The sequence below is a fragment of the Micropterus salmoides genome, unplaced genomic scaffold (genome assembly GCF_014851395.1).
Source record: "Micropterus salmoides isolate LMB-PRFRI ecotype aquatic unplaced genomic scaffold, ASM1485139v1 Ms_hic_scaffold_13, whole genome shotgun sequence".
NCBI lineage: Eukaryota > Metazoa > Chordata > Actinopteri > Centrarchiformes > Centrarchidae > Micropterus > Micropterus salmoides.
Genome location: NW_024040374.1, coordinates 23,415,715 through 23,442,003, shown reverse-complemented (window position 1 = coordinate 23,442,003; position 26,289 = coordinate 23,415,715). Strand labels below are relative to the sequence as shown.

Below are 26,289 nucleotides of genomic sequence, written 5' to 3'. Positions count from 1 at the left end.
AGGCTACTATTTGTTTGAGAGCTATTGGTTACTTCTGAGATTAAGATTGTATATTAAACACACACACACACACACACACACACACGCATGTTGATATGTTATTCTACTGCCTATTCACAATTTTAATTTATTATAAATCTTTAGATTATTTTTGTCAGAAAAACGTCTCAACAAAAAGCCAATTTAGAGATATCTTCTTACTCATTTGGACAGTTACCTCTGTGAAGTCAAAAAGAGACAAGACAAAAAAGCTATAAAATGCATGAGATACATGTCTGAAAGTTGGATTTTAACATTTTGACTGAAGTTAAAATCCTCTTCCAAATTGAATTTGTTGTTATTGCCTTGAATTAAGCTATTGTTTTTATTCATAAGTCACTGTTCAATTACATTGTGTTTGCATAATATAATTTTCTTCCTCTCTTATATATCCCTACATTAATAATCTGTTAAACACTGTTTCTGCATAAAGCTAAGATGTACTGCCTCATTCACTTATATATTCTCTGACCATGAGAAACCTGCTGTGAGATTTTCACATACTCTCAAACAACATGGAAACTCTGGGTGCATAATGAATGTGTCTGAATCCACCTGGCCAGCTGGCCTGATAAACTGAAGAGGGGATATGTGGAGGGAAGACATCTGATGGTTCAGACTGGTGGAGACAGAGTTGTAACTGTGCCCACTAGAGAATATCATGATCTCTGCTGTCGCTGTTATCACTGCAGCAAATAGCTTAGTCTTTTTATACAACGGTATGCAGCATTTGTGTATTAAATTATTATGTTGGTTTATATTTATGAGTACGGCCAATGGCTCTGAAAGGGTTGGGTTTTTTTTAAGGTTTAATTTTTCTCTACAATTAGATTTTTCAACATCTAAAATGCCCCCGCGACCCTGTACGCAGGATAAGCGGTTGACGATGGATGGAAGGAACATCTAACATGAAAGGAAAATGCCTTAAAACCAAACAGAGACAATTCTTCTTGTTTGATTTTTTTAATGAGGCACGATCAAACTGTGTAAAAGATACACAGTTTGATCGTGTCGATTTTAATAATTGAGAATCTTGGAGACAGCCCTGAAGGAAAAGTAAAAACAGATTAAATTTCACATCAATTCTGACATAAAGATAAATAATATTTTTCTCATGTAACAGTATCATTGTACACACTCATGTAAACATACATTTTTAATCTTTAGATTACTGTGTGTTGGTCGTCTAATGTTCTGATCCTGGTTTGTTTCTCATTTCTTTCCTCATCCTGGAGCTGCTGCTCATCTCGGTCACATCCTGTAGGGCTTGGAACCTCCCAAAGACAGGTCTGAATGAAAAAAACATGGATACACCTTTAGATAATTCTGAGATACATCACTGCATTTTCTCAGCTATATTTATTAAATATTTAGTCTGTAAACACACTGTACAGTATCCATAGGGCCAATATTGTATATTGTATAAGTTCCTTCTCTCATTTTGGGCTGCGCATTATCTCTGGGTTCATTAGTTTCAGGTCTCATTAAGGGTTTTTCTTTATCTCTTTACTCATAGTGCGATTTGTCTTCATTGTTTTCATCTTGTTTTTTCTTTGTGGGCCTGTTCCCTCACCTATGTTTCACTTTTGGGTGTCTCTCGTCTCTTGTCTACTATCAGTGTCCTCTGGGTTCTTCTGTTCAGTCCTGGAGTCACTCAAAGTTCGAGCTGAAAAATTCAAAAGGAATACAACCGAACAACAGAATCCAATGCAAAAAGTCTCACCTGCTGTTTGAGATTTTTCCAGGTGACATACTATTTTATGTTTACGGACCAGAAATCAGAGTAAAATTTGGGGGAATATTTAATCATTCCTGTAGTGAGCTAATAAGCACACTCATGTCATATCAGATCAAAGTAATTCAAATCAAATCCGACCAGATGAAATCACTTAAAATCAATTAAAATCAAATCTGATCAGATCAGATCAAACAAATCACATAAAGTTAATTCAAATAAAATCCACACATCAAATCACATCAGATCAGACAAATTTAGACAAATTTCAGATCAAATGTAATCAATTAATTGTTAAAAGAGCGCTTCCCTCTGCGTCACCTGCAGGAGCTCCAGCAGCTCTCTTACCTCCCATGCTGCCACGCTGCCTGCCTCCCCATGAGGGCCCGCAGGTTCCTCTCCCACTTCAGTTCAGGGCCAGCTGTCAGATGAGGCTTGATGGCAGTCTGAGGACTCTCAGGGGGGCTCCATGTCCAAACCTCGCTGGGTTATTCAGGGGAGCTCGCTATTGGCAGCATTCTGAGGATGATCTTGTTCTGATCATTAAGCACCTTCAAAGTTCATCCTCTGGTCCTCTGCTAGGAGGAGAGGAGCTGGGGGAGAATCTAGGAGGGCTACAGGATGAGTTAGAGGAAGAGCGAGAGGAGGAGACACATGAAGAGCAGGAGCAGGAGCTGGAGGAAGAGGAGGAGCTGGAAGAGGAGCTAAAAGAGAAGCTTGGAGACGTGCTACTGGCTGAGTCAGGGGAAAATCTGTTGGAGAAGGAGGTAGGGGAGGAGCTGCCGGAGAGGGCTGGTGCTGGGATCTTTCACAGGATTAACCTCGGGCTGCCGGGCCGGTTGGGGTTTGCCTCGACGACGGTGGTCCAAGTGTAGCGCTGAGTGATCTGAAAACAGAAACAAACCCAACCTTTAAACATATCACGCGAACACACCATCAGTTTTACTATAATGACTTTCTGGAAAAAGTACCGAGATGTTTAAATTGAAACGATCATAACCACAGTCCAAAAACATTTAACTTCCTTTAGGTTTATATATTTTGAAAAAGTTATGTTACTTACTAGATAAAACCATAGAGTCTGAACGTGTTATCACGGTTTACACGAATACATCTAATACTGATACAGATCATCACTTTTGACCTCAGTAGGAGCAAGGAAAACTTTAATCACTATTCTGTAATATAGATAACTGTTTTATTACATTTTATTCTTTACACTTTGCGTGAAAGAAAGCAAAGAAAAACATTTTATGTGCTGGATGGTCTGATTATTGACAACTTGCATTGATCATGTCAGTGTAACGGTACATTAGTAACAGTACCATAGTTATAAAAATACCTTAGACTGGACTTCAATTTGCAACATTTATTTTGATGCTATATATATTTTTAAACTACAGTGTCAAATAAAATAATGTTTGTACTGGTCTGTGCAAATATCAATGCTTATTAAAGATTAGGTTATTCTAAATTATTCTGATGAGAAAAATCATTTTGAAAAAGGGGGAAAATTCATATATTCAGATACAATGTTAATCTTTTTTTCCCCCATTGTTTAGACCTGGTGTACCTTACACATTCATTTGTCTTTACAAATGAATGTGTAAGGTACACAAATGTTGTCAAATGTCTGTCAGATCAGATGAGTTAAACCTGACGATGTTATTATAATAGAAAGTATAATAGAAATGCATCCGTGAATGTTGAGGGTTCTGAACATCTCAAAGGTAAAATACATAGAAAAACAACGTGTTATAACAAATAATGAATCTCACATCTGCCATGCTGAAACAGGTTTGCTCCTTGTTAGTGGGTCGTCAGTGGGTGGAGGTCGTCTTTTTCAAGAAATCGCAGAGTGAACCCGTTGAAAAGTGTGTTTGTGTTCAAATGATGATCACGTCTGAATGATGCACGTGGAGACAAAATACAGCAACCACAGAATCCATACAACCTGATTTTTGTTCATCTCATCACTGCTCTGCCTGTCCCAAAATAAAAGTCTTTGTATTAACAGCTCCTTATGGTTGTGTCTATACATCAAGATGTTTACCTCTTGCCACTAAATTTCAGTTACCAACATTTAATGTCAATTGTATCTTATAATTTTGGCATCAGCTGAAGCAAGTTAAATTAGTTATGTGGTTTCCATACGAAATGGAAACATTTTCAAAAGAATTTACTGAAATGAAATTTACTGAAAGGCCTATATGAATGTTGGACTTTCATATAGGCCTCCATGTATTACATGTATTTTCATTTTCAGATAAATCTATTTACACTGTGTATATACTGTGATGGTCACTGTGAAACTTCCAAAAGATTAAATGTTAAACTAACTTATTATAAAAATACCAATCCTTTGCTTACCTGCAGTTCAACCTTGGACAGCGATTCAGAGCTGTGGTTAGACTGTTGATTTATGTTTAAATCTCATGGTTTGGATTTGGCTCGGATGATGTTCAGGGTATAATGACGAGCTTGGCGGCACCTGACGCTCAGATGGGCCACCTGTGCTTTTGGGTATGCAGCAGTTGAGGATGTATGTCAGAATATATGAAGGGTGATCGCAAGGTGGATATCTCATGTCACTGTTGGTGAGGGGAAAAAAACATTGATTTTTAGAAATAAAGTGGCTGAGGGTCTGATAAAGGTAGGCAGCAGACCAAGCCACTGTGAGGCATATGAGGAAGACATAATCTTTCAAAACCACTCAACCCACTTCGTATAAAATGAGTTAAGAAGTAATATAGATCGAACTGGATTGGGTTTAAGAAATTATATTAATTAATTAACGGATATGGTTACTTACTGAGAAAAAATGTAGTTTGTATGGGTTACAATATCATACCTGACATGTTTTTTTATTAAATAAATCTAATTTAACTGTTGTCCTGTCATGAACAGACAGTTGAATAGAAATCATAGGTTGCCTGTTTTAAAAAAAACATACAAATTTGTGTTTAGAAAGAAAGAAAGAAAGAAAGAACCGAGATTGGTTGAAATACTACATAACATTTGTTGTTCACCTTCTGAATAGGAATGAGAACCTGTAGAGGCTATAGAGACCAGATTGTGTGAAGTTGTTTTATTTTTGCTTTTTTTGCAGAAAATTGAAAAATTATTGTATTGATAACCAGTGAGATGTTTTAAGAACTGTTCAGTCAGTCCAAATGGTCTACAATGAATAAGAGCCATGTGCACTTTGGACCTTGCTTCATCTCTCTCTCTGCAATGCTTATGCAAAGAGTGCACTGTATCCAACCAACTCAAAAAGGAGCCACTGGTATTTCTCCTGAATAAATGCAACCTTGTCAAATTTAGTTAGCCACTAAAGAAGTCCCTCAGACAACCCTGGAATAAGCAATGTTTTACTGAAGCAGTTTATTTAAATTCGACCTGTTCACAAATCTTCCTCAGCTAGAATTTTATATTTTTGATGGACTGAGCCACACGGGGGCGACACGACCATTTTTGAGGCGGAAGCAGTTTTCTGTCAGCTGTTTTGTTTTGGTCCTCCTCCTGTCCAAGCTTAGCTCACGTCAGGTGCTCCTCATCTGTTTGTGTTCTGCGGTCAAACTTTCCGGTGGCAGCTAAACGAAATGAAGAAGTTTTTCGATGACATTAAGAAAGACATCAAGTTTAAATCTGCGGGACCTGGAAAGAAACTAACTGAAGATGCCAGGCAAATACCAAACTTTTCTCAGCTGCTACAGAGCTAGCCACGCAGCTGGCTGTCTAACGTTTGCAACGTCGAGTTAGCAAATAGCTAGATGCTTTATTGATTATTGGGTCGCTATTAGTATGTCGTAAAACAATGCTTGTTAGTGATGATCACTGTGTGTTAGGTAGCGTTTGTTTTACGCTGCTAGCAGTTGGATTATATAACGTTATCTCTCAGCACAGAGGAAGGCGGCCATCTAATCAAGGTAGCTAACGTTAATAGTTAATCCTTGAAGAAGCTTAAAGTTATTTAGCCAATGGTTTTAGTAGCTAAAGTGACTTTAACTAGTTGTTAAGCCACCTAACTTATCAGTAAAAATATACTAAGTTAGCTGTGTCGCTGACGTTTTACGTTAGCATATGAAATACCCTAGCTAGCTCAGCTGCACACTTCTTACGCGATAAAGCAGATTGTGGCTGTTTGGGGTCGGAGACAACGTGGAGCCACAACATGTCTCATCACTTCGCTTTTTTTCTGTCCTTCATAAAAGCCGTAACAAGCCCGAGGTGGTGCAGAGCAGCTCCACTGCCAAGAAGAATCGCCACGCTCCCACCGAAGGAGCGCAGATGGCTGGAGCTGCAGCCCTGGCCCGGATTGAGCAGCATCAGCGGCCCAAGGTCCACACCTCTCAGGACGCCATCAGGAACCAGGGTGAGACAGACAGATGACTGGTTTTGGCTTAGAAAAACATAACATCACAACACTAGTGCAATGTTTTCTGTTCTTTAGACTGCTGTAAGGGCTTGATTAAAGAGTCACAATTTAGTTTTTCATTGCTTATGAGCTGCTGACATGTGAAAGACACCAGTTTTCTGTGTTTGCTTGTAGTTAAAAGAGAACTAGAGGCAGAGGCGGCTGCACTGGCTGAAAAAGAAAAGGCAGCTGCAGCAGAGGTATGTATTACAGAGATTGTTTTTTTTTTAGGTTAAGACAAATTACAAACATTAAGATTATTTGGCTCACAGTGGTCGGTATTTTGTCTGACAATATTTGTGAATGACAATTCTTTGCAGGGATCCAAAGTGCCAGTGAAAGATCCCGCCTGCCTCTCAGTGTCAGGTGTGTATTTCACCTGTCCGCTAACTGGAGCCACTTTAACTAAGAGTGAGAGGGAAGTACACATTAAAGAGGCCATTTTAATGGTACGTCTGAACATATTGTCACTTCTTGCTGTTTAAGCTCCAATTAGAATGTGTTTGCAATGCTTAGCAACAAAACAATTTCATCTGAATATGACAATATGTTATTTACTGAGTACTGGTGGTAAAACGTGTGCACTGTTGTTTCTGTCAGCGGTTTGAGGAGGATGCAGTTGAGGCGTCTGTTATGATGGTCCACACATTTAACAAAGACAGAGAGAAAGTGAAGGTTGCTGTGGACATCATGAGCAAGTAAGACACATGGCAGTGGCTGACGATCATGCTAATGACAGATGTAAAGTTATCTTCCAACTAAGGCTGACTTTGTGCTTTCCTGTTTATTTTGTCAATAGGTATGTTGACAATATATGTAAGAATCCCACAGAGGAGAAATACAGGAGGATTAAACTCAGCAACAAGGTGTTCCAGGTGATTTTGCACCACAGGCCCGCAAACATTTATGATATTGAATGACAATTGTGTGGCATCTTTTTGCATTTCTTTAGTATCATTCCCTCTTTTGATTTATTTCAGGAGAAAGTTCGTTGTGTGGAGGGCAGCAGAGAGTTCCTGCAGGCCTTGGGCTTCATTAGCGTTACGTTTCCTGTAGAAGGTCAAGGTAAATTAATCCTGATGCATGTTCATGAACAAGTTCCTTATCAACAGGGTGTTGGTGTCAGGGGATTTCCCATGATCTATCACGGATCTCTCATTAACATTCATCAGTTGTTAAAACATATTTTGATTTGTGCTTGCCTTTCCTGGACATCAGAGGAGGAAGAGGAGTTCCTGGTGTTACCGGAGCAAAGTCCCGATGACCTGGAGTTGATGAAGGAGCGGAGGGATCGTCTCCAGAGAGGAGAGCCAGTCCGAGCTCAGCTGGACAGGCAGCCTCAGGCGTTCAGACCTTCTCCCAACGCCCAACGCTTTGAGCTGCCGCCGGAGTTCTACAACCTGACAGCGGAGGACCTCAAGAAGGAGCAACAGCAGAAGTACAAAATGTCTAAATGTTGTACACAGAAAAAATAAAACAATTTGTCTGATTGTGGTAGTGATGCCCGGGCGGGAGAGTAAAGCTCTATATCGGATTCTTAACATCTGCTTTTTTTTAAGTGTGATTATGCACTGCTAATTCATTGTTTCGATTACATCTTGCACAAGCAGCAACTCTTGCAAAACAACCACATGTCTTCAGTCACACTTTCACTATGTCCAGAACTTCTATTGAAAAATAGATATTATATTATTGCTGAATATTTGACTGATGTATATTGCATTCAAATCCAGAAAGGTTTTAAGCCTATAATACTCAGAGGTAATATTTCGATTTAATTTACACAATAGTCGCCCTATTCATTTCAAAGTGTTTCATTCTTCTGCCATGCGAGTCGCCATTTCTCATTTCTCCTCTTTATGTGTGTACGCATGGTTCAGAGTTTACTTACTGGACCGCACATTTTCCCGTCAAGTTTGTTTTTTAAAGATCACAACCTTTGCTTGGGAAGTGGCGTACGCACGTTTCCAGCCCTGTTTTGTACATACGCACCGTTTATAAATGAGACCCCTGGCCCTTTGCTGCATGCCATCCCCCTCCTCTCCCTAACAAAGAGCAGATGCAATTGACCATGATTGTTAACAGCGTTCAACACACACATCAATAATGTACGATAATGGATCCCTTCAACCCTTTCCCTGTCTTATGTGCTCGCTGGATGCATCGGGCACACCTCCCTGGTCTTATGTTTGTCCATCTTCATTTTCATGAACCTGCAGTCAATGATTTACAATGTCTTATGTGTTTTTCCCAGGAGTGAGATGTTGGAGAAGAACGCCATGCTGCGCACTAAGGCCATGAGGGAGAAAGAGGAGCAGAGGGAGAGAAGGAAATACAACTACACCCTGCTCAGGATCAGACTGCCCGATGGAAACCTGCTACAAGGTAAGCCTCTTCTGTCAATACATCAGCACAGTGCAAAACGAGTCAACAAGGAAACAAAACAAAACTTTGTTGAAAGCCCTGATAGAAATGGAAGTCAATAAAGATGACGTGTGATTCCAGGAACTTTTTATGCGTGGGACCGGCTGCCTGTGCTGTTCGGGTTTGTACGGGAGTCCTTGGTGGATGGCTGGCAGCCCTTTGAGCTCATTGCACCTGGAAGTCAGAAACTACAAGAGTCTGAAGAAGTTGCTCTTGCAGAGTGTAACTTGGTGAGTGTAAACTGTTTCCTTTTTACACATTATTATTATTACATTACATTATTAAACTGGGTGACCATGAAAACACACACTTTAGTTTTTAAATGCACACTAGGGCACCAAATGAGTATTCATCCACTGCTGAAAATAGTCCCCAACAAAGGCAGAGTTTGTGCTTGTCTGAACAATATTATATAAAAAAAACTACATTGCCCAGCTGTTTAGGAATCCACAGTCCTTTTTTTTTTTTTAAATAAAAGTGAATGTTTTAGGTCAGTTTTTTAAGTTTTTGTCATTATTTTTCTATATTAATGACACAACAAACCAATATATTAAAAATTAAAGTTGTTGAGCTGCAGTCCCCACACAAACCAAGGTGTCATCCTTTATTTCTGCAGTTATAATTAAACTGTTAAAACAAACTGTGCCTATGTTTCAGGTCCCTGCAGCTCTGCTCACATTTGCCTGGGATGCAGCTGTGCAGGCAGATATTGCAGCTGCAGGTGGAAAGAGCCCCTCCCTCCTCAAACCAGAGCTGCTGGATACCATTCGGACCCTGAGCTGAGCAGACACTCTGAGCTCCCCCTGCTACCTCCCCTCCTCTGTAGTGCTACCGGGTTGGAATTGCCCCTTTTACAGATGACTAGCGATAAGTTTATTTTATAATGTCAGTCAGTAGCAGTGACAGATAAGGGGCAACTTCACCCTAATGCGCTTGTTTTGCTGAGCACACCCTTCTCTCTAAACGTGGGGATAATGTCACACTACAGACGATCTCAGCAGCATATTGTGTTGAGGGAAGTGTTACTAACAAACATAAGGAAGGAAGCAAGGGACAAGTATTGTTTATTTATTGTTTTTGTTGCATCCTGAATGTACATGCTGTGCAGTGAACAGACTGTGGCATCAGTCCCCTGTGCTCTGCAACCAACAGTCAGGTATAAGTCACGTGGCATGTCGAAAGACCTCATTTTAACTGTGTCAACACTTCCTCCCCCTTTTTTGAAGTAAACGGTCCATTTACCAGATTAACAGTGTACACATTTGGCTGTACAGGCATGTAGAAGAAAATCTGTTAATAGTGAAGCCATGTAACTCCGATCAGATACTGTTGTATTGGATATCTCAGCACCTAGCTAATTTTAAAAGCGGCAGGGTGTCTGTGCACTGACTTGAAATGCAGTTAGCTTTTGTTTGGTTCAGTGTTTTGGTGGTTGTCCGGTCTGATTTGGTGTGATGAGTCTAGCCTGCCGTGTGTCCTCTACTCTGCAGTGGCCCGGCACTCCGTGGAGTTGTACAACAAACTTCTCTGGTTGCTTCGATAATTACATTTGTTTCACCCCTCTCTTTCTGGTTAATTTCACTGAAGATTGACACGTGCTGATAATGTGATGGAGATTCTAATACCAAAATATTTTCTTATTTTACCAGTTTTAAGCACATTTTGAGGATTATTTAAAACTTTTATAAAACACTTTCATTAGAAAGTGGGCTCTAAATGTAAAATGGTAAAAAAAAAAAAACAACTCAAACATTGTTTTGTTCACACTACTCAAGTGATAAATAGTTTAATTGTAGAGGCTCACTGCAAATGCTTCATGTTGTTCTGGCATGCAGGCAGGCATGAATTCGTTTTAATAATGGTCGTTAAAATAAATTTTGAGTCTTGTATTTGTCTGCATCAATTACATTTCCTGGAGATAAAAAGGGTCTATTTCAGACATGGTGGGAGGATATGAAAAGGCAATTCATAGCACCTTCCAGCCCCCTAAATCCAGCTGGGAAACAAGACTGAAGCTTTAAATGTACCGACATTGTGTTAAATGTCTTAGGTCCGCCTTTTCCATTGAAAGTTAATACATTTATTTTGGTAGTGGTTTCAGCTGTACATGAACCTAAGCCAGGTAAATCTGTAAAAAGCTAATTATAGGATCCCCTGCTTGTGGTTGGTCAAGTTGACAACAACCTACCTACCTCTCACTGCTAAAAATTTCCAGGTGAGTTGTACACACGAGGAACAAAAATAGATATCTTAAAAGGTTGTTGTTTTTTGCAATATACATCATTGTCTCCACTTAATAGATGCACACCAAAAATAAAACATATTGTAACTGCTGGGTTGTCATTTGAGGTCAGGTGTAAAATCTGATGGACAACCCCAGCATTTGTAAAGCCAAGTCAGCTGTAAGCAACATTTCTGCACTCCTCTGCTGTCTCATTCAGCCTGTCCACAAGTATTAACTGGGAGTATGTAAATGTTTTAGCAGCATTGTAACCTTATTAAAAGAATCCGTGAGCAGTTGTGATCTGTCCAGACCTTCTGAGTTGTGTTCTGTAATATATAACCTGCCTGTAATAAAAATCGCTTGTGCTGCATCTTAACTTTTGTTTGAGGCAAGTCACTGTTTAAGCTGCTTTACAACTACTACACATGACAGTGTGTGTGCGCGTGTACGTATGCATGCACGCACCATTACAATTTCCTAAACGCTCCTTCAGCTGAGAAATGTTTTGCATTCTTGTGTTGGGACATAGTTGTGTTAAATAATTATTTATTGAAAACAAACCAGCAAATTAAACATTGAGAGTTCAGTGCACGTCTCACACTGTAAATGTGAACATGTAATACTTAAGTAGCAGACTTATTTTCCCCTCCACCTCAAACCTCAAAACACAGATTACTGGCCCAGAGTTGTAATAAACAGTGCCTTTTAAAGATGGTCACTCCCGTCTGTTTAATGTTTTGTTGCGTAACAGTGAATCAACAGCAGATATAATTCAGCTTGTTTACCTGTGATTACAGTAAGACCTGTGATTAAGTGCCACTAATAAATAAAGTGGAAGATGGTTCTACAGTCTGATTGGACCAACTTTGAGATCTGAATGCTTAATGCCATGTTTGTTGTAACTACACATCAGCAGGAACACACATGAATTGTGGTGATGGCAGCTTCATGTGTGTGAAGCATTCTGTCAAGTAAACACACTACTGTTGTGATGTCACTGTTGAGCATCAACTCTTATATTCTTCTACAGCCAAGTCCCAACCAAAACAGCACAGTTCCTGATAGAAAAAACAACTAGTGACTGTCAGTGGTGACCAAGGCACCAAGATGAAGTGTCAAGGAATCAAAGTGATATAAAAGTGCAGTACTTTTATTCATGTTTACTGAATTGATCCTGTTCAAGTATTCTTGAAAAAAAATACAGAAAAAAAAATACAGAAAATACATATTTATAAAACAATGTGACACTGGACCTAACTGTATAGGTACAGATCTAGTAACTGATCCAGTGAGTTGTCAGACTTAGAAATTGCAGAATAAATGCACCCATTGAAATCAAAAGGGAAATTTACAGATGGACTTTAAGCCTCTCATTTCCAAACTCTTATTTCTGGTAAACTATATACATTTAGACTAGAGGAAATCCAATATCATCATCAATTCAACATTTCAAATAACGCTGTTCTTGATGTCTTGGATGCTTCTCGTGAAAATTGGGCATTTCTGTTCCGCTCTTCCTCCCTCTGTTCAACTCCATCTGATGTAGCTAAAGCAGTGCCAGTGAAACGTTCACCATCCACTTTAAAGAGGCCCATGCCAAACCTGCCTGACTGAAACTTCAATGTAAAACTCAGACATAGTTAATCAGCACTGGACAAACCTGCCCTCAATAACCAAGTCACTCTTTTATGCAAAACTACATTTTATAGGCAAGATGACTCCTGACTCCTTGAAAAAAATTAGGCGAGAGGAAACTCCTAATACTGACGCCTCTTGCTTGAGAGTTGCATGTACCAGAGTGTGAGGTGCTTCATCTTGTTTGAAGACTTGATTGTGTCTTGGACACGGGTAGAGTTCAGAACCAGGAATCGGGGTAGCTTGGTTAGATGAGACGGTCTTTCCTGTCCTCAGGCAGTGGCAAGTGTAGGAGCAGCGCTGGCCACAGGGAGAGCAGCTGTTTCGGAGGGGCTGACTTCCATCAGACAATCTCCCTTGTTGGGTGAGTCCTCTCTGGTTGGACCTAGACATTAATATTTAATTAGGTGTCATTTACATTATGAACACACACAAAACAAACATATACATCAATTTTAAAACCGGAGTCTATCAAGAGACTGCAGGTGTTTGTTAATGAAGAGGCAGGTGCATTAAAACACACAAGGACCCATTATAAAATTATCCATACATTGATAAAGAGCAGGGAGACGATTAGCTTAGCCAACGCTATAGCCAGAGACGCTCTGCACAGTATTACTGGTAGGATGGTTCAACTGTTTAACCTTAATTTCTAGGGCTGTACGATTTGGAGAAAAGTCATATTGCCATTATTGTGGACAATATTGCGATTCAAATTTAAACTTACAGGCACGTCCGCTTTATGAAAAGTAAAAAAAACCAAAAGGCACCGATACGACAGCGAGCCAAACCCAAACTTTCCTCATCTTCTCACAGTTTTCTTCTGTCTGACCGCTTCAGCTGCAGACAGCTGCAGTCTCTCCGTCTCTGTCACAGAGCAACTGGAGCGCCGGCAGTTGTCAGTGCACCGGTGGCACATCAGACTATGTTTTGAACGATTAGGGGCGGGGTGGGAGGTTGTGGCCTTAAAAGTTAGTAAGTTCCACACTGCCCATGAATCATTTTTAGGCCCATACGTTTGTAGAGCCACATGCGAGAGCCCGGTGTGGGCGGAGATGATGAGCAGACTGTAGCGCACACAGAAGACAGCGCCACACACCTTTTCTGTTTTATGAAATCACACACTTTTTGCGGTTATGTAATCGCACATTGCGACTAGATTAATCGTGCAGCCCTACCAGATTCTTAACTGTGGACTAAACCAAACTACTTGTTTTCCTCTGCTTCCAGTATTTATACTAAGATACAAATTAAAGATGGCAAAACTGATTAATCTGTAATAAGAAAGTATGTCTAAATGTTTTGTTTGTCTGGCTGTAGCTGTAAAAGCTGATTATGCTGTCCTATTCCATCACTAGCTGGTCTGTGACAATAACATCTGCAATAGTTTTTTCATCATGATAATGTAATTTTTTTAATAGTCTGTAAGCAGTAAACATTAAAAGACATGACAGCTTTTTATTCCTCCTGCATAACTCACCACTCTGTATGGAGAGGATGACACAGTCTTCCTCGTCGTCTTCCTCAGTGTCAGCTTGAAAACCGTCTGCCTCCATTGCTTCCGTCTGGCAAATAGTTTTAAGTCCATTTTAGACAGAAACAGGCATACTTTCAAAATATACCAAAAAAGCACAACATAAGAGTACACAAAGAAGTAAAAAGTCGCAGTGAAGTCTGCATGGTACTTTGACAATATGTTTGAGTGTGTTTCACTACCTGCTCGGGGTCAGTACATTTCTTCATGAACTTGGTGATTGACATGCTACCGGTGCTCTTTCTTTTGTTGGAGGATGAAGACGTGGTGGTGGAGGTCTGGGGTGTAGTGGGAGAGTTTCCCTGAGAGCCTGTGGCTGCCTGGGGTTCTTCACGGGACTCTTCTCGAGCTCCTGTGGTGAGGTAGGTCCACTGGCAGGGCACAGGAAGAGACTCCTGACCAAAGCGGGACAGGACCTCCGCATGCACATACCAGCAGCAGCGTCTGTAGGTTGAGCGCTTCTCATAAACAGCATTGTTCTTAATGAGGCGCTTCACCTGTATTCTGATGAAAGACAAAAAGGGAAAATGTATCATTTTAATTGACATAAAACAAAAAGTCATGTATTTCTAAATAAGATGTACAATGGCTTTATTATTTTAACGGCCAAACATATGTTTAGATAATGGAGTCACTGAAACTAAATTCTACTTTGTAGATTTTAAAGAGAGGTAAATTGTTTTAGTTTGGGCAAAGACAATTGTATTAATTAAATTATTTATTATATGATCATCTTTACACAGAATTGTCAAATATTGTGGTTTCACCTGGTGGGAATGTTTTCTACTGGGCTCTGAGGACTGGACAGTTCAGCAGGTGATGATGAGGAGGTGGTCTGCTGACGACAAAACTCCTGAAACTCGGTGATGATCACTTTGCTGCTGTTGAGATTGCCATGCAGCAGAGGCAGCAGCTGACCAAGTACTGTGGTAGAAAAGAGCATAACAGAAATTTTTAGAATGCATCATTAGCTCATAAACAAACATTTAAAAGTAGTTTAGTTAAGATATTTCCACAGAAATATATTTAAATTTCTCTGTAGAAAAGTTTGATAATTTATACAGGTATATTTTTTTTTTATTTAACCAAGTTGCAATTGCTTTTTATTTCCAACCCTAATTAAACTATGTTTACCAAGAGAAAAGAGGGCTATGCTTAATAATTATGTAACGTAACTGTATTTAAAGGTATTGATCCACCAAATAAAGAACAGACCAACAGTACTGAGCCATCATACTCATAGTCCAACAGCACCTTAAAGGTGACAGTCAACTCAGTTTGTCTGGTCCCTAATGGATCTTCACCTAAAGAAAGGCTGTTTTTCCAACTTTAATGCAAGTGAATCAAGTCACACACACTTACATTGCGCGTCTCTCTCACACCTCTGCGACAGCTCCTCTGGGCTGGGGCTGGTGTCTGCCTTGGGTAAAGGCTCGACCAGACACACAGCATAAGGCTGGAAGAGCTGCAGAGCAGGTCCTTCTCCCTCCCAGACGCAGCCCCTCAGCACTGGCTCCAGCACCTTCATCTTCTTCTTGGTGGACATCAGCTCATCCCACTCTCTTGCTTTCAGTTTTTGACGTAGTTTCTGCTTCTCCAAGTCACCACCCTCCTGGGACAAACAAGAAAATCCAAACACCTATTTGTCCGATTAAGATGACAAATAAAAATGTGTTGTAAAAGAACCAAGATTGTAGCTCCCCTCATACCTCTTCTTCTAGAGCACCCTCATCATCTGAAAGGTAGCCGTGAGGAACAAAGAAGCCATCGTCATCATCATCTTCCCCTCCTTCCTCCTCATCTTCCTGAAAATTATCAACAGTTCAAAGTCTTTTTTAAAAAAGAAAATGAAATTATTATCATCTCATTGTTTACTACTTTCCTAGTTGTGAAGATGTATGACGAATTTGATGAAGTGTTTTGTTGCTTGTTCAAGTTCAGTCTATTTCCTGACATGCTAGGCCTGTGATACATTTAAGGCACTAACAATAGTTAATGATATGCTTTGATTATTCAGATATTAATTTTATTTGACCTCTGTACTTGGTGTCATACAGACTCTGACAAAGGTCAGCTAAAAAGCCATGCATAGATTGCAACATAAAACTCATTACTGTTGTCGTCAAAGTAATTTTATTCTTTAAGACATCATTTCAGTGTCAAAACACTAATAAATATTTTTATTCAAACCCTTTAAAAAAGTTGTTGTTTTGCATGTTTGTTAATTCAATTTATTGGTAATTGTTGACTTGAGAAACAGATGCTAGGGCTGAACAATTAATCGTTTTCAAATCGAAATTGCGATTTTAAAGAACGCGATTAGCTAATCGTGAAGACAGCGATTAAAATGTAGGTCAATTAAACAGCACATCTGAACCATTTTAAACAGTCATGCAGTTTCAAATTCATTCCCTTGTCATTCTTGTGTGACAGATCTGCTCGCCAATCACAAGCGCCATGCGCCTCCTGTTGTGGTCCTACTCACAAATCAGAGCGGGCACAGGACGTGTACATTTTATAACAACAAACGAAACTAGAGGAAAATGTGGGATAATGGCGTCAGCTTAACCGTCACAGGCAGTGGCTGTGTCGTGGTTTTGTCCAGTGTCACCTCACACTGAAGTATTTCAGCAGTGGAGCGTTTAGCCTACATGTTGTTAACAACATGACAACAATTTGTCATTTTCTGTGCTTCAACTACGATCACAGCTCTCTGTGAGCCCGTTCCGCTCTGTGCAGGCTAACATTACATATCCACATGGAGCATTTCAGAATAAGAGCATTTTGCATGCCTGATTTTGTTGAATTGTTCAGATTTTGCTTATTTGTCCTTGATTTTTGTGCTTCTACTATGGTTAAGTATGCCTCGTAGTTAAATTGTTTCAACTTTGTTTAGTCTGCACAGGGTGTTTTATTTTGAAAATCGACCGGATTCTCTATGCCGTTCTGACATCCTGCCCGATTCATCTGCTCTGTGCTGCTTGACATGGCTTCCGTCAAAAACAGACTGGCAGTGAATATTGAATTTTAGCAAAACTTAAATAAAATTTGCAAATCCAAACACAATCGCAATATCTGGCAGAAAAACTGCACTACATAGACTTTTCAAAATTTTCAGACTACAGTGAAACTCACCCCTTCACTATGCGACAAGGACTCTCCGGGTTCCTCTTCCTCCCATTCTTCATCACTGTCCACCTCATAGTCCAACAACTCCTGTGGTTACAGAACAGATAACATTAGATAACAGATATTACGCATATACAATTCATGGATAAAGTCAAAGTATTGAGTCAAAGCAAAAATTTTGAAAGTGGTCGATAAGCATACATAAATAAATCTAGGTTCTCAGTCGACAAAGACGTTGGTTTTTTTTAGACACATGCCAAAAGAGTCAATCTCATCTACCATTAAAAAGTGTGTAATGCTTTGTACTGTTAGGATTTCACTACACTGAACAGTCTTACCTTGTCTTGTCTGAGGGGGCAGCGAGGTGAGATGTGTGAGCTTTTCTTACTCCATGTGCCCCAGTACGCTGGACGGTAATTCTCATGGAATTGTAGCAGCTTCATGGGCCCATATCGTTTACGATCTGGCACACCATCTGGTTTGGGCCCTTCCACTGTTATACACTCGCTGAGAAACAGTACATATAGGGGGAAATGACTGGTTAACCATAAAGCGAATTTTAAAAAAATACAGTTTTCCTAAATATATATATTTAGGCACACATGATACAATGTATATAAGTTACACAAACCACACAATCCAGATAAAATAACTTGATTATTAATTAATTTGCTCTGGCTGAGATTGCCATGGCCATGAAACATGGCGCACAGCTGAGACTATAACAGGAATCCCACAGCCATAAACTGGCCAGGTGGCCAAGCCAGGTGAGCTTTTTACAAATTGTTCAGAAAATGCTACAGAGCAGTTAACCCTAATGTAACCAAATGGAAAGTTTGTTTGGTAAAATATTTTTAGGCAACAAATATAGACAATGACAATTCATAATTTGTTGTTGTTAACCTTCACAAAACTCCCAAAATAGAGGCAGTGACACCACATCCTGCATTAACTGCAAAATATGATGACAGTTATAACCACTTTTTATTAAAGGATTAACAATGATTGATAAAACAAAGACTGGTGTTATAGCTAATTAGCAATGAAGATTTAGCAACTTAAAACCGTTTCAAATGTTCAAAAATAACTGAGGAGCTACATTTAGCAGATTGGTTTTGGTTTATGAGGACATAGACCGTGTTGTGCACAGGTATCGTTATGAGGTTGATGTTCTAGTGCTGCCACGCGTTTTTAAATTAAATAAATAAATTTGCCTTACCTTATGCACAATTATTAAAAAAAGCTTTATGCTATAATTAAAACGTGCATAAGTGTAAACAAGATTATTATTAAAATCTCTACTTATAGTGAAGAACTGAAGCTATAGCCTCACACTGCCTTACACACAGCAGAACAATCTTAATCAGTTCCACACAGTTTCCCTTTATTCATTCAGCAGCACCGCCGCAATATCATTAATATCAATGTGCTCCTAATGATTTACATACATTTGCACGATTACACGGTTAGCTAGCTCCCCCCTCGTCATTAACATGAAATCTACTTTAAAGTCACCGTTATCAGAGTAGCGTAACTTCTCTAAGGAATATGGCAATGTGTAATGTGTGTGCGTAGAGTGTTTGGTTGAGAGAAAGAAAGTGAGCGGCAGTGTCGGTGAAAGTGATCAGAGAAGAGGACAAGATTAGCATTACGTCTGTCTGGCAGTAAATGTACAGTGTAGGTTACAGTGTGTTAGTTAATAAATGCCGCAGCTTCTAATGAAGAAGAAAAGTCTGTTGTTTTCAAACTGCTGGAAAAGTGAAGGCGGTTAGTGCTAACTAACAGCTCCCCTGTGCTTCAGACTACAGTCTGGATGCTGAGCAGGGAAGCCTGATTTTTTTCTCAGTTCCTCAGAGACTATTTGGACTAGTTCAATCAAATTGTTATATTAAACTTACATCTGTCTGCTATGACCCATCCCATTTAATGATTATTACATATGACATATCATTCACAATATTTATTTGAATAGATGTCAGACGCAACTGACCCCCAAACCTGGGGACAGTTGCAACACAATTAGGGGCAGCTGCAGCATGTTAAAGATACATTAAATTCCACTTATTAACTTTCAGGGCCACAGTGCACAGCTTGTTAAAGCGCATGGCGCAGTTGCATTTGGGGCATGGCAAACTCCAATTTTGCGAGTGAAACAAATGGTTAGTGCGCCAGGCTCATGATTCAAAAGGGTTGTACTTAGTGTGGGAATTAGTCATGGATGTGTTTTGGGCGTAACATGCAATAAACCAATCAGTGTCATCTCCCATTCCATTTAAAAGCCAGGTACGCTTGTACTGTAGCACCTTGCTATTATAATGGCGGGTGAATGGCGCATTACAAAAACCATCAATTGACTGACTCATAGCAGAGGGGGGATATGGACAGAAGTGCGGACATGATATAAAAAAACGTCTCTGATCATGAAGACTAGTGTTACTCTGTAGCTCTGTGGTTTATCAGTGCAGCAGACTGGAGTCTGTTAACAGACGTTGTCTCATCTATGAAACATCTGGATCCTCACTGCGCTGCATTATTATTAACTATGATGAACCAGTTGAGAGTCACACATCTCTCTTCCAGTGGTTTCTTTATTTTGTGTTTAATTGCAGTACGAGTGTTTTCTTTAACGATTCACTTTCATGATTACAGAGCGTGCTGTGAGTCATTTTAAATGTTTACATGTGCGTAATAAAGTCACAGCAAATATCATGGGGCATTTAAGCATCAAAACAAACAACAACAAAAAAAACTGTAGTTATAAACATTACAGGACAGGAAAGAGGAAAATCTCCAGAGGAAATTGAATTCATCTTAGTTACGCTGTTGTGCCTCATGTGTAAATGCGCACAGTGTCTCTCTTAAGAGCATCTTCCCATCGGAATAATGCGCCCTTACAATAACAAAAACACAACCTGAAATGCTGCGCCATTGACTTTAGACCTGGGTATTTTTGGTCAATGGCGCAATCGTTTTTCTGCTGCCAAGATAGCAATGAGTCAACAATTTACCTGATCACACCTAATTTTAAGACCAACACTCCCATGGGCACACACATTTGCGCAAGTGCAATTGCTATTTAAAAAGCGTGGGTGCTAGGCATGAAAATGACACCTGCAACGACTGGAAACTAGCAATGACACGGGCCAAGTGCAAGATAGGACCCCTGGTCTCAATAATCAACATTTTAAGTAAAGGTTTCTTGGGTATCCCTAACCCCCCCCCCCACCAAATACATGCACCTTAAACTTAATTTATACTCCTGCGTAGGGTAGCCAGGCATTTATACTTATACTTTAACTTCCCACAATTACACCCCCAAACGCTAGTCAGCAGCGTCCACTGTGTTGACTCTTGCCGGCCAAGCAGGCTAACTTCCATTTTAGCCCTCCGCTAACGTCAATGGGGGTAAAATTGTATACTTGCAGCTGGTATAGCCGTTTCAAATGTTATCGACCGAGTGGATCACATTCTGATAGTGAAACGAGTCATTTCGCTCGGGTTGTGACGGTCAAATATATTGATCCACTGTGTTACAGCTGCCGTTTTGGCCGCTAGTAAAAGTTACTTCAAAGCACGGGCACTTTCTGTCTGCTCAGAGGCGTTGCGAGGCTACCCAGCCGACCAATCACAGAGCTCACAGTCTGCATCGACTCGACGTGTAGTTACATTTTTGAGGAGGTGCACGTCAGGCTACGCCATAGTTGACGCCGTATGGTAGGGGGCTACGCAGAGGCTACGCTGTCAATTTGACGTAGAAGTATAAATTGCACTTTAGTCTTCCACAAACCTAGGGAAAGCGGTGAAATCATAAACTATTCAGACGCACATGAATACAGGACGGTGTCATATGCTCATGGGCACAACAGCACTGCTAATGGAGATTCCAGATAGTTACTAGCTGATACACTGACTTTGGGTGCCAGAAAAAAGAAAAGAAAAAAACTTTGATACTGGCATGCATTTTTTGCCCACTTCTGTTCATATCGATGGTATTTTCAGCTCAAATGGTTTCTTGGTCACTACAATATCACCATATGAGTTTTTATCAGTAGACTTGATCCATTTTGATAATGTGACTAATGTGTGAATCAGATGCAAAACAACCATGATTATTACTATTGCAAGTCTCACCTGAGTGATTCAGTGTGTCTGGGTTTGGTGGGTCCTGACCAGCGGGGTTCTTGCCCAATCCAGTCTTTCAGTCCATTCAGGTTATCAGGGGGGTTCAACAAACACCGGTCCAGATCCTCCAGAACAGAGTCCTCACACTGAACCCGACACAGCGGAGCCAGGAACACGTTTTCTTTTATCTCAAATGGAGCAAACTTCCCACATGCAGCTGCAAGTGTCTGAAAAACGGACACGGCAAGTAGCAGTTATATTATCTGTACTCATTTTTCAGTTGACTATTAGTTAAAAGGGGGGATTACAGGGAATCAGTGCATGTGTCACAACTCAAACATTGTATCTCAAAACAGTTTCCAGAGGGAAAACTTGCATGAATAACCTAAAAACCTAAAGTGAAAGGAATGTTGCATTTTTCTGTTATAAATTGTGATATTTACTAACCTTTGGAGCCTGTTGGATCTTGGGCTTCTGTAGAAACCGTGTAATTTCGGCTTTCTCAGCTTTGAGGCGCTGTAAACAGATACACATTGATCAACAGACGTCAGTAAAATGGTCCATTATAAATCTGGAACAGATGTAGCACCTACCTAGCTCATATCAACACTAATTTGCATAAACTTACATCTTTCTCTTCTTTCAACCGTTTCTCTTCTTCCTTCATTCGCTTCTCCTCTTCTTTCTTCCTTTTTTCTTCAAGCTTTGCCCTGAACATAAATTAAAGCAAAACATTCAGTACACTAAAATCAAAGTGCGTTATCACATTTTTAACCAACACCTACGGTCCTGAAAACATCTAAAATGGGTATGTATCTTTTTTTAATGGTAGATTTATAGTAACAGAGACCTGCGTTACTCACTCCAGCTTTGATTTCCGTTGCTCCTCTTTTGCTTTTAACCTCTCTGCCTTTTCCTTCTCCTCCTTCTCTTTCTTCTCTCGTTTCTCTCTCTCGTCTTTTTCTTTTTTTTCTCGTTTTTCCTTCTCTCGCTCTTCCTTTTGCTTGCGAGCCTCTTCTTTCTTTTTCTCCTTTGCGGCTTTAGCCTCTTCCTTTTGACGTTCTTTCTCCTGTCGCAGCCGAAGCCTCTTCTCTTGTTCTTGTAAACTCTATAATTGCAAAATTCCTGTCAGTTTTTCTGTTCTACTAAAATAACTGTTTAATAAATCACAAAGTGGATGTGAAATAAGGCACAAACAAATTAGATTGATTTTGAAACAATGTTTTTAAACCGACAACTAGGGAATTTGAAACACGTTTCAAACACCGCTTGCATCAAGAGTCCTACCTTCAATGAGCGTCTTTTGATCTTTTTCTCATCTGCTGGTATCTTGGGGGTTGTCTTTGGCTCCTATGAGGATAGGAAAAAAAACAAAAATTAAACTGATAATCATTGTCTGACACAATCCAGCCTAGTCAATGTTTTATTTCCGCAAATTATAGACAAATGATTTCAATAATAGACATGTTACAAATTCTATTAATAGCAGAAAGCAAACACTAAACAAAGGCTCTAATCACTGAACCACTTACAGCTTATTGTTTGAAAAACTATTTCATCACACACTTGCTGACCATGCTGTACTTTTTAATAAATAACAACATTACCAAACAAACTATTGGGAATACTGATTAATTAACATTGTGTGATGTTGCATCAGGTAATACTGCACATCACTATGTGGGATAAAAATGTTGCGTCGGAGATGTACGTACTGTAGGTGTAGTAGTGGGTGTCAGATCATCAGACTTGGATTTCTCTGGTGAGCTTTCGGATGAGGAGCTGGCTGATGAAGCCGACAGCATGGACCTGTTTCCTAAACTGGAAACATTTCCTGACTCGTTCTCCTCCTCTGGCTCACTTTCAGAATCCTGAGTTGTGTCAAGCTGCGAGATAGATGCTGTCTGATTCCCATCTTTTTCCTCAACCTCGTCTACTTCATCTTCGCTGTCTATTGTGCAGTCTAAAACGTTTGTTTCAGAAGTTTGATCAGCGTTGCTGGATTTCCCAGAAGAGGCAGTTCTGTCCTTGCCCTGATGTTGGTGTTTTGTTGGGAGGCAGGTAGAGGCAGGAGCAGGTGAAACAAGGCACTTTACGGGAGACGAACTGTTGTCCACTGTCAGATCTATTACCATGTTCTCATCTGATGGTGCAGGGCACCTACGGCTCAGGAAGCCATCAAGGGGCCCGCGACCATTGACCAAGGGTGGTCCACTGTGCACAGGGAGTGCAGAGGTCTCATTCTCCCTGTCTGGGACTCCTGGTTCAGGGCAGGCATGTGCGCAGGGACGTTTAGACGGCTGGTTCTCTTTGGGTTCAGGGTTCAAGCGCTTGAATGGGAGACGAGCTGCAGGCAGAATTAAAACAGATGCAGTCACCATAATGGTTGTTGTGTTTTAACGGTCCACATAATGTAGAAAACGATGATGATAGGGCTATCGCAAAGTTGTTCATCAAAATGCAGTCTGAGAGTAACAAGGTTTTAAACAAGTTAAATAAATATTTATATATATTTGTTTTGTGCCGTATTTCTGAATGTATTAATTGATAGACTACATACAAAGTAATGTCAGTGACAACACAGACTTAAAGGGTTTAACAAATTCAGGGCTCTTTACTGTACTGGACAAATAACCATGACTGAATTTTAACTTGTGAAGCTCTTATCTGTATGAGTAAGGTTGATAGTCCCTCAAAATACGCATAAATGAGGAATGATGAGGTGCAGCAATAATTAACAGGCACTGTATATGCAAGGTATTGTAAGACAGATATTATTAAAATATTCAATATGATAATTATACGGTCTTATCATAGATAATCTTTCAATAGTGTATAAATTCTTAAAAATAAAAAGTAAATGATGTACTTACCTTGGATAAGTTTCTTATTGGCATTGTTACTTGACTTACAATCCATGCCTGAAAAGAACAAAAACATATGCACATCAGAAAATAATACTGAATGCCACAACTTCACTTCAATAAATGAATTATTGAAACATTCAAATGGCACTGATATTAGTCCCAGAAAATAAATCAACACGTTTTGACCACTGTTGAACTGAAAACTGTTGTGATAACAAAAAGCTTTTATCAGATGAACACAATGCTGAGTTTAAATGACAATCACTGCAATTGAAGCTTTGCATATACAAATAATTTGAATCACTGAGTTTGGACTAACAGCCAAGGCGCGGATCACAAAATTAACGCATTACCACTCCACCCAGAAACTTTATTGATAAGACACCGCTTGAAGCAACTCAACGTTACTAACGCTACTTTAACAACCACATACCAGTGCAGCTGTCGAGTGTACGGTGGGTCCTCAAGTCTTGATCACCCTGTATTGGCGTGAAAGTCTATCGAATAGCAAAAACGCACAGAGAGTATTATTTTTGAAGGTGTTGCATAAAATGTCACACTATATTGAACCGTCGATGTAACGTTAATACAGTAACGTTATTACAATTAATGTAGCATTTGTGTTTGGTTTGCTCTCCCGCCAACCGGTGTATCAGTGGATGCCGCAGGCCCGGTCGAGTCCGCAGGGCAGGCACTTTGTCCGGCTGTCAGGCAAAGGATGCATGCCCGACCACAATGCTGAAAAACTTATGAACTAGGGAGAGTTGTTCGGTGTAACTTGCGTTACTACAGCTACAAGAGACGTGGCTGTTTTAAGAGCGAAGACAACAGAGTTAGCTCTGAAGTTTCACCTCTGAAAACAGCTTTCATGCGAGGTCAACTCAAAGATGCTAACATGACTAGCCTATCTGCTAACCTAACAAAACTAGCAACTCTGCTAGGCACCTCGGGTAGAGCTATGGCTTAGCAAAGCAACTAACTTATATCAGAGCAAGCCGACATGTTTGCCGCAGGTTACCAAGCTACACGCATTTTAATGGCACGGTTACAGTCTCGTGAATGGAAAAGTATGGTAACTTAGTTTAAGGCCTAACTTACTTCAACACAACGTTATTCTTCCTAGTCTGACGTTAAAGTTACCGAATTAACTTTAGGTAGCTAACACGATAACATTAGCAAAGCCGGGTAGCCGGTTAGCTGTAACAGGGCTAACGTTAGCTTTAATCTTTGAAAAGTGTCCAGATTAAGTCAGTTATCGTCTGGCTCGTAAAAATGACAGTCGCTAACAGATGCCTTTACGGGAAAGGAGGTTACTAGCATTAACTAACTTAACGTTAACCAACAGAAAGATTTATGTTTAGTTTGTCATGGCATTGTTTTCGGACCTAAACGTAAGTTAACGTTACAGACGAAACAAACTGCACTCCGTCCGTAGTATAATAGTAGACATTTTGACAAGTTAAACAGAACCCTATATTAGCTTACTATATTTGAATTACCTCTTCTGCGGGGAGTCGATGCTGCCAAGTGTCCGTCCACAGATGGGGTTTCCGCCGCCAACATCCCAAACACTAACCCGGTGCTCCTCTCCTTTGAGATAAACAACTTCAAAACTACGGTGCAGGCTGCGTAAACACCCGAGAATGCCCCCCGATAACGCACCTAATATTATGCTGCTATTTAAACAACATGTATTTCTAATTTATTTCTCATAAAACATAGCTCTTCCTCTTTCCGCATCTCCCACATACTCCCTCCGTTTACCCCACTGCCTGCCTCGCGCTCCTCTGTCGGAATTGGCGGGAGTGTGTCACTCGCATCAATACCGTCGCTGATTGGTCAAAGCCAGGTTACTGATCACCGGTCGGGGCGTTTGTTTTGTACAACTGCGTTGCACATCTACCTGGTGTTACGCGTGGTGGAACGCCTTTGAATGTTTGTAATAGCAGTAGAGTTTCTAATGCGTGATACTTCATCAGAAAGACAAAATAATGTGAGCTCATGCCATTCAGTGGTCTAAATCCGTGTTCTTCTTTTTTAATGAACGTACTATCCACCCTCTTCGGGACACCATGTGCTATAAACCTAGATATGTCAGATGGATCTCACAGGGCACGCCTTCTGTCTGACGTTTTGGGCTTCGTGATTGGCCGCAGAGTTTGA

At 40.1% G+C, this 26,289-nt stretch overlaps 2 protein-coding genes across 5 annotated transcripts; one reads left to right on the top strand and one right to left on the bottom strand.

Annotated features, from left to right (window-relative positions):
- Window positions 1–5,271: 5,271 nt before the first annotated feature.
- ubxn6 (UBX domain protein 6) lies at window positions 5,272–11,215 on the top strand. Of its 2 annotated transcripts, none has more exons than XM_038716316.1 (11): window positions 5,272–5,459; window positions 5,989–6,149; window positions 6,327–6,391; window positions 6,512–6,640; window positions 6,792–6,889; window positions 6,991–7,066; window positions 7,172–7,256; window positions 7,410–7,629; window positions 8,446–8,576; window positions 8,697–8,845; window positions 9,273–11,215. In XM_038716316.1, the coding sequence occupies exons 1-11, from the start codon at window positions 5,377–5,379 to the stop codon at window positions 9,396–9,398; spliced, it is 1,323 nt and encodes a 440-aa protein (XP_038572244.1). In that variant the 5' UTR covers window positions 5,272–5,376; the 3' UTR covers window positions 9,399–11,215. The 2 variants fall into 2 exon arrangements, with proteins under 2 accessions (XP_038572244.1, XP_038572245.1); XM_038716317.1 differs by lacking the exon at window positions 5,272–5,459 and adding an exon at window positions 5,472–5,703.
- A 753-nt stretch (window positions 11,216–11,968) lies between these two features.
- On the bottom strand, window positions 11,969–25,958 carry chaf1a (chromatin assembly factor 1, subunit A (p150)). Of its 3 annotated transcripts, none has more exons than XM_038716313.1 (17): window positions 25,626–25,958; window positions 24,560–24,623; window positions 24,133–24,180; window positions 22,975–23,606; window positions 22,547–22,609; window positions 22,123–22,367; window positions 21,888–21,969; window positions 21,707–21,775; window positions 21,269–21,486; window positions 17,476–17,644; window positions 17,144–17,224; window positions 15,718–15,813; window positions 15,371–15,620; window positions 14,776–14,932; window positions 14,191–14,512; window positions 13,955–14,039; window positions 11,969–12,859 (listed from the first exon to the last, which is right to left on the bottom strand). In XM_038716313.1, exons 3-17 carry the CDS (start codon window positions 24,176–24,178, stop codon window positions 12,747–12,749), a joined length of 2,628 nt encoding a protein of 875 aa, XP_038572241.1. In that variant the 5' UTR covers window positions 24,179–24,180; window positions 24,560–24,623; window positions 25,626–25,958; the 3' UTR covers window positions 11,969–12,746. The 3 variants fall into 3 exon arrangements, with proteins under 3 accessions (XP_038572241.1, XP_038572242.1, XP_038572240.1); XM_038716314.1 differs by lacking the exon at window positions 25,626–25,958 and adding an exon at window positions 24,731–24,734; XM_038716312.1 differs by lacking the exon at window positions 24,560–24,623 and having other exon boundaries at window positions 25,626–25,955.
- Window positions 25,959–26,289: the final 331 nt, after the last annotated feature.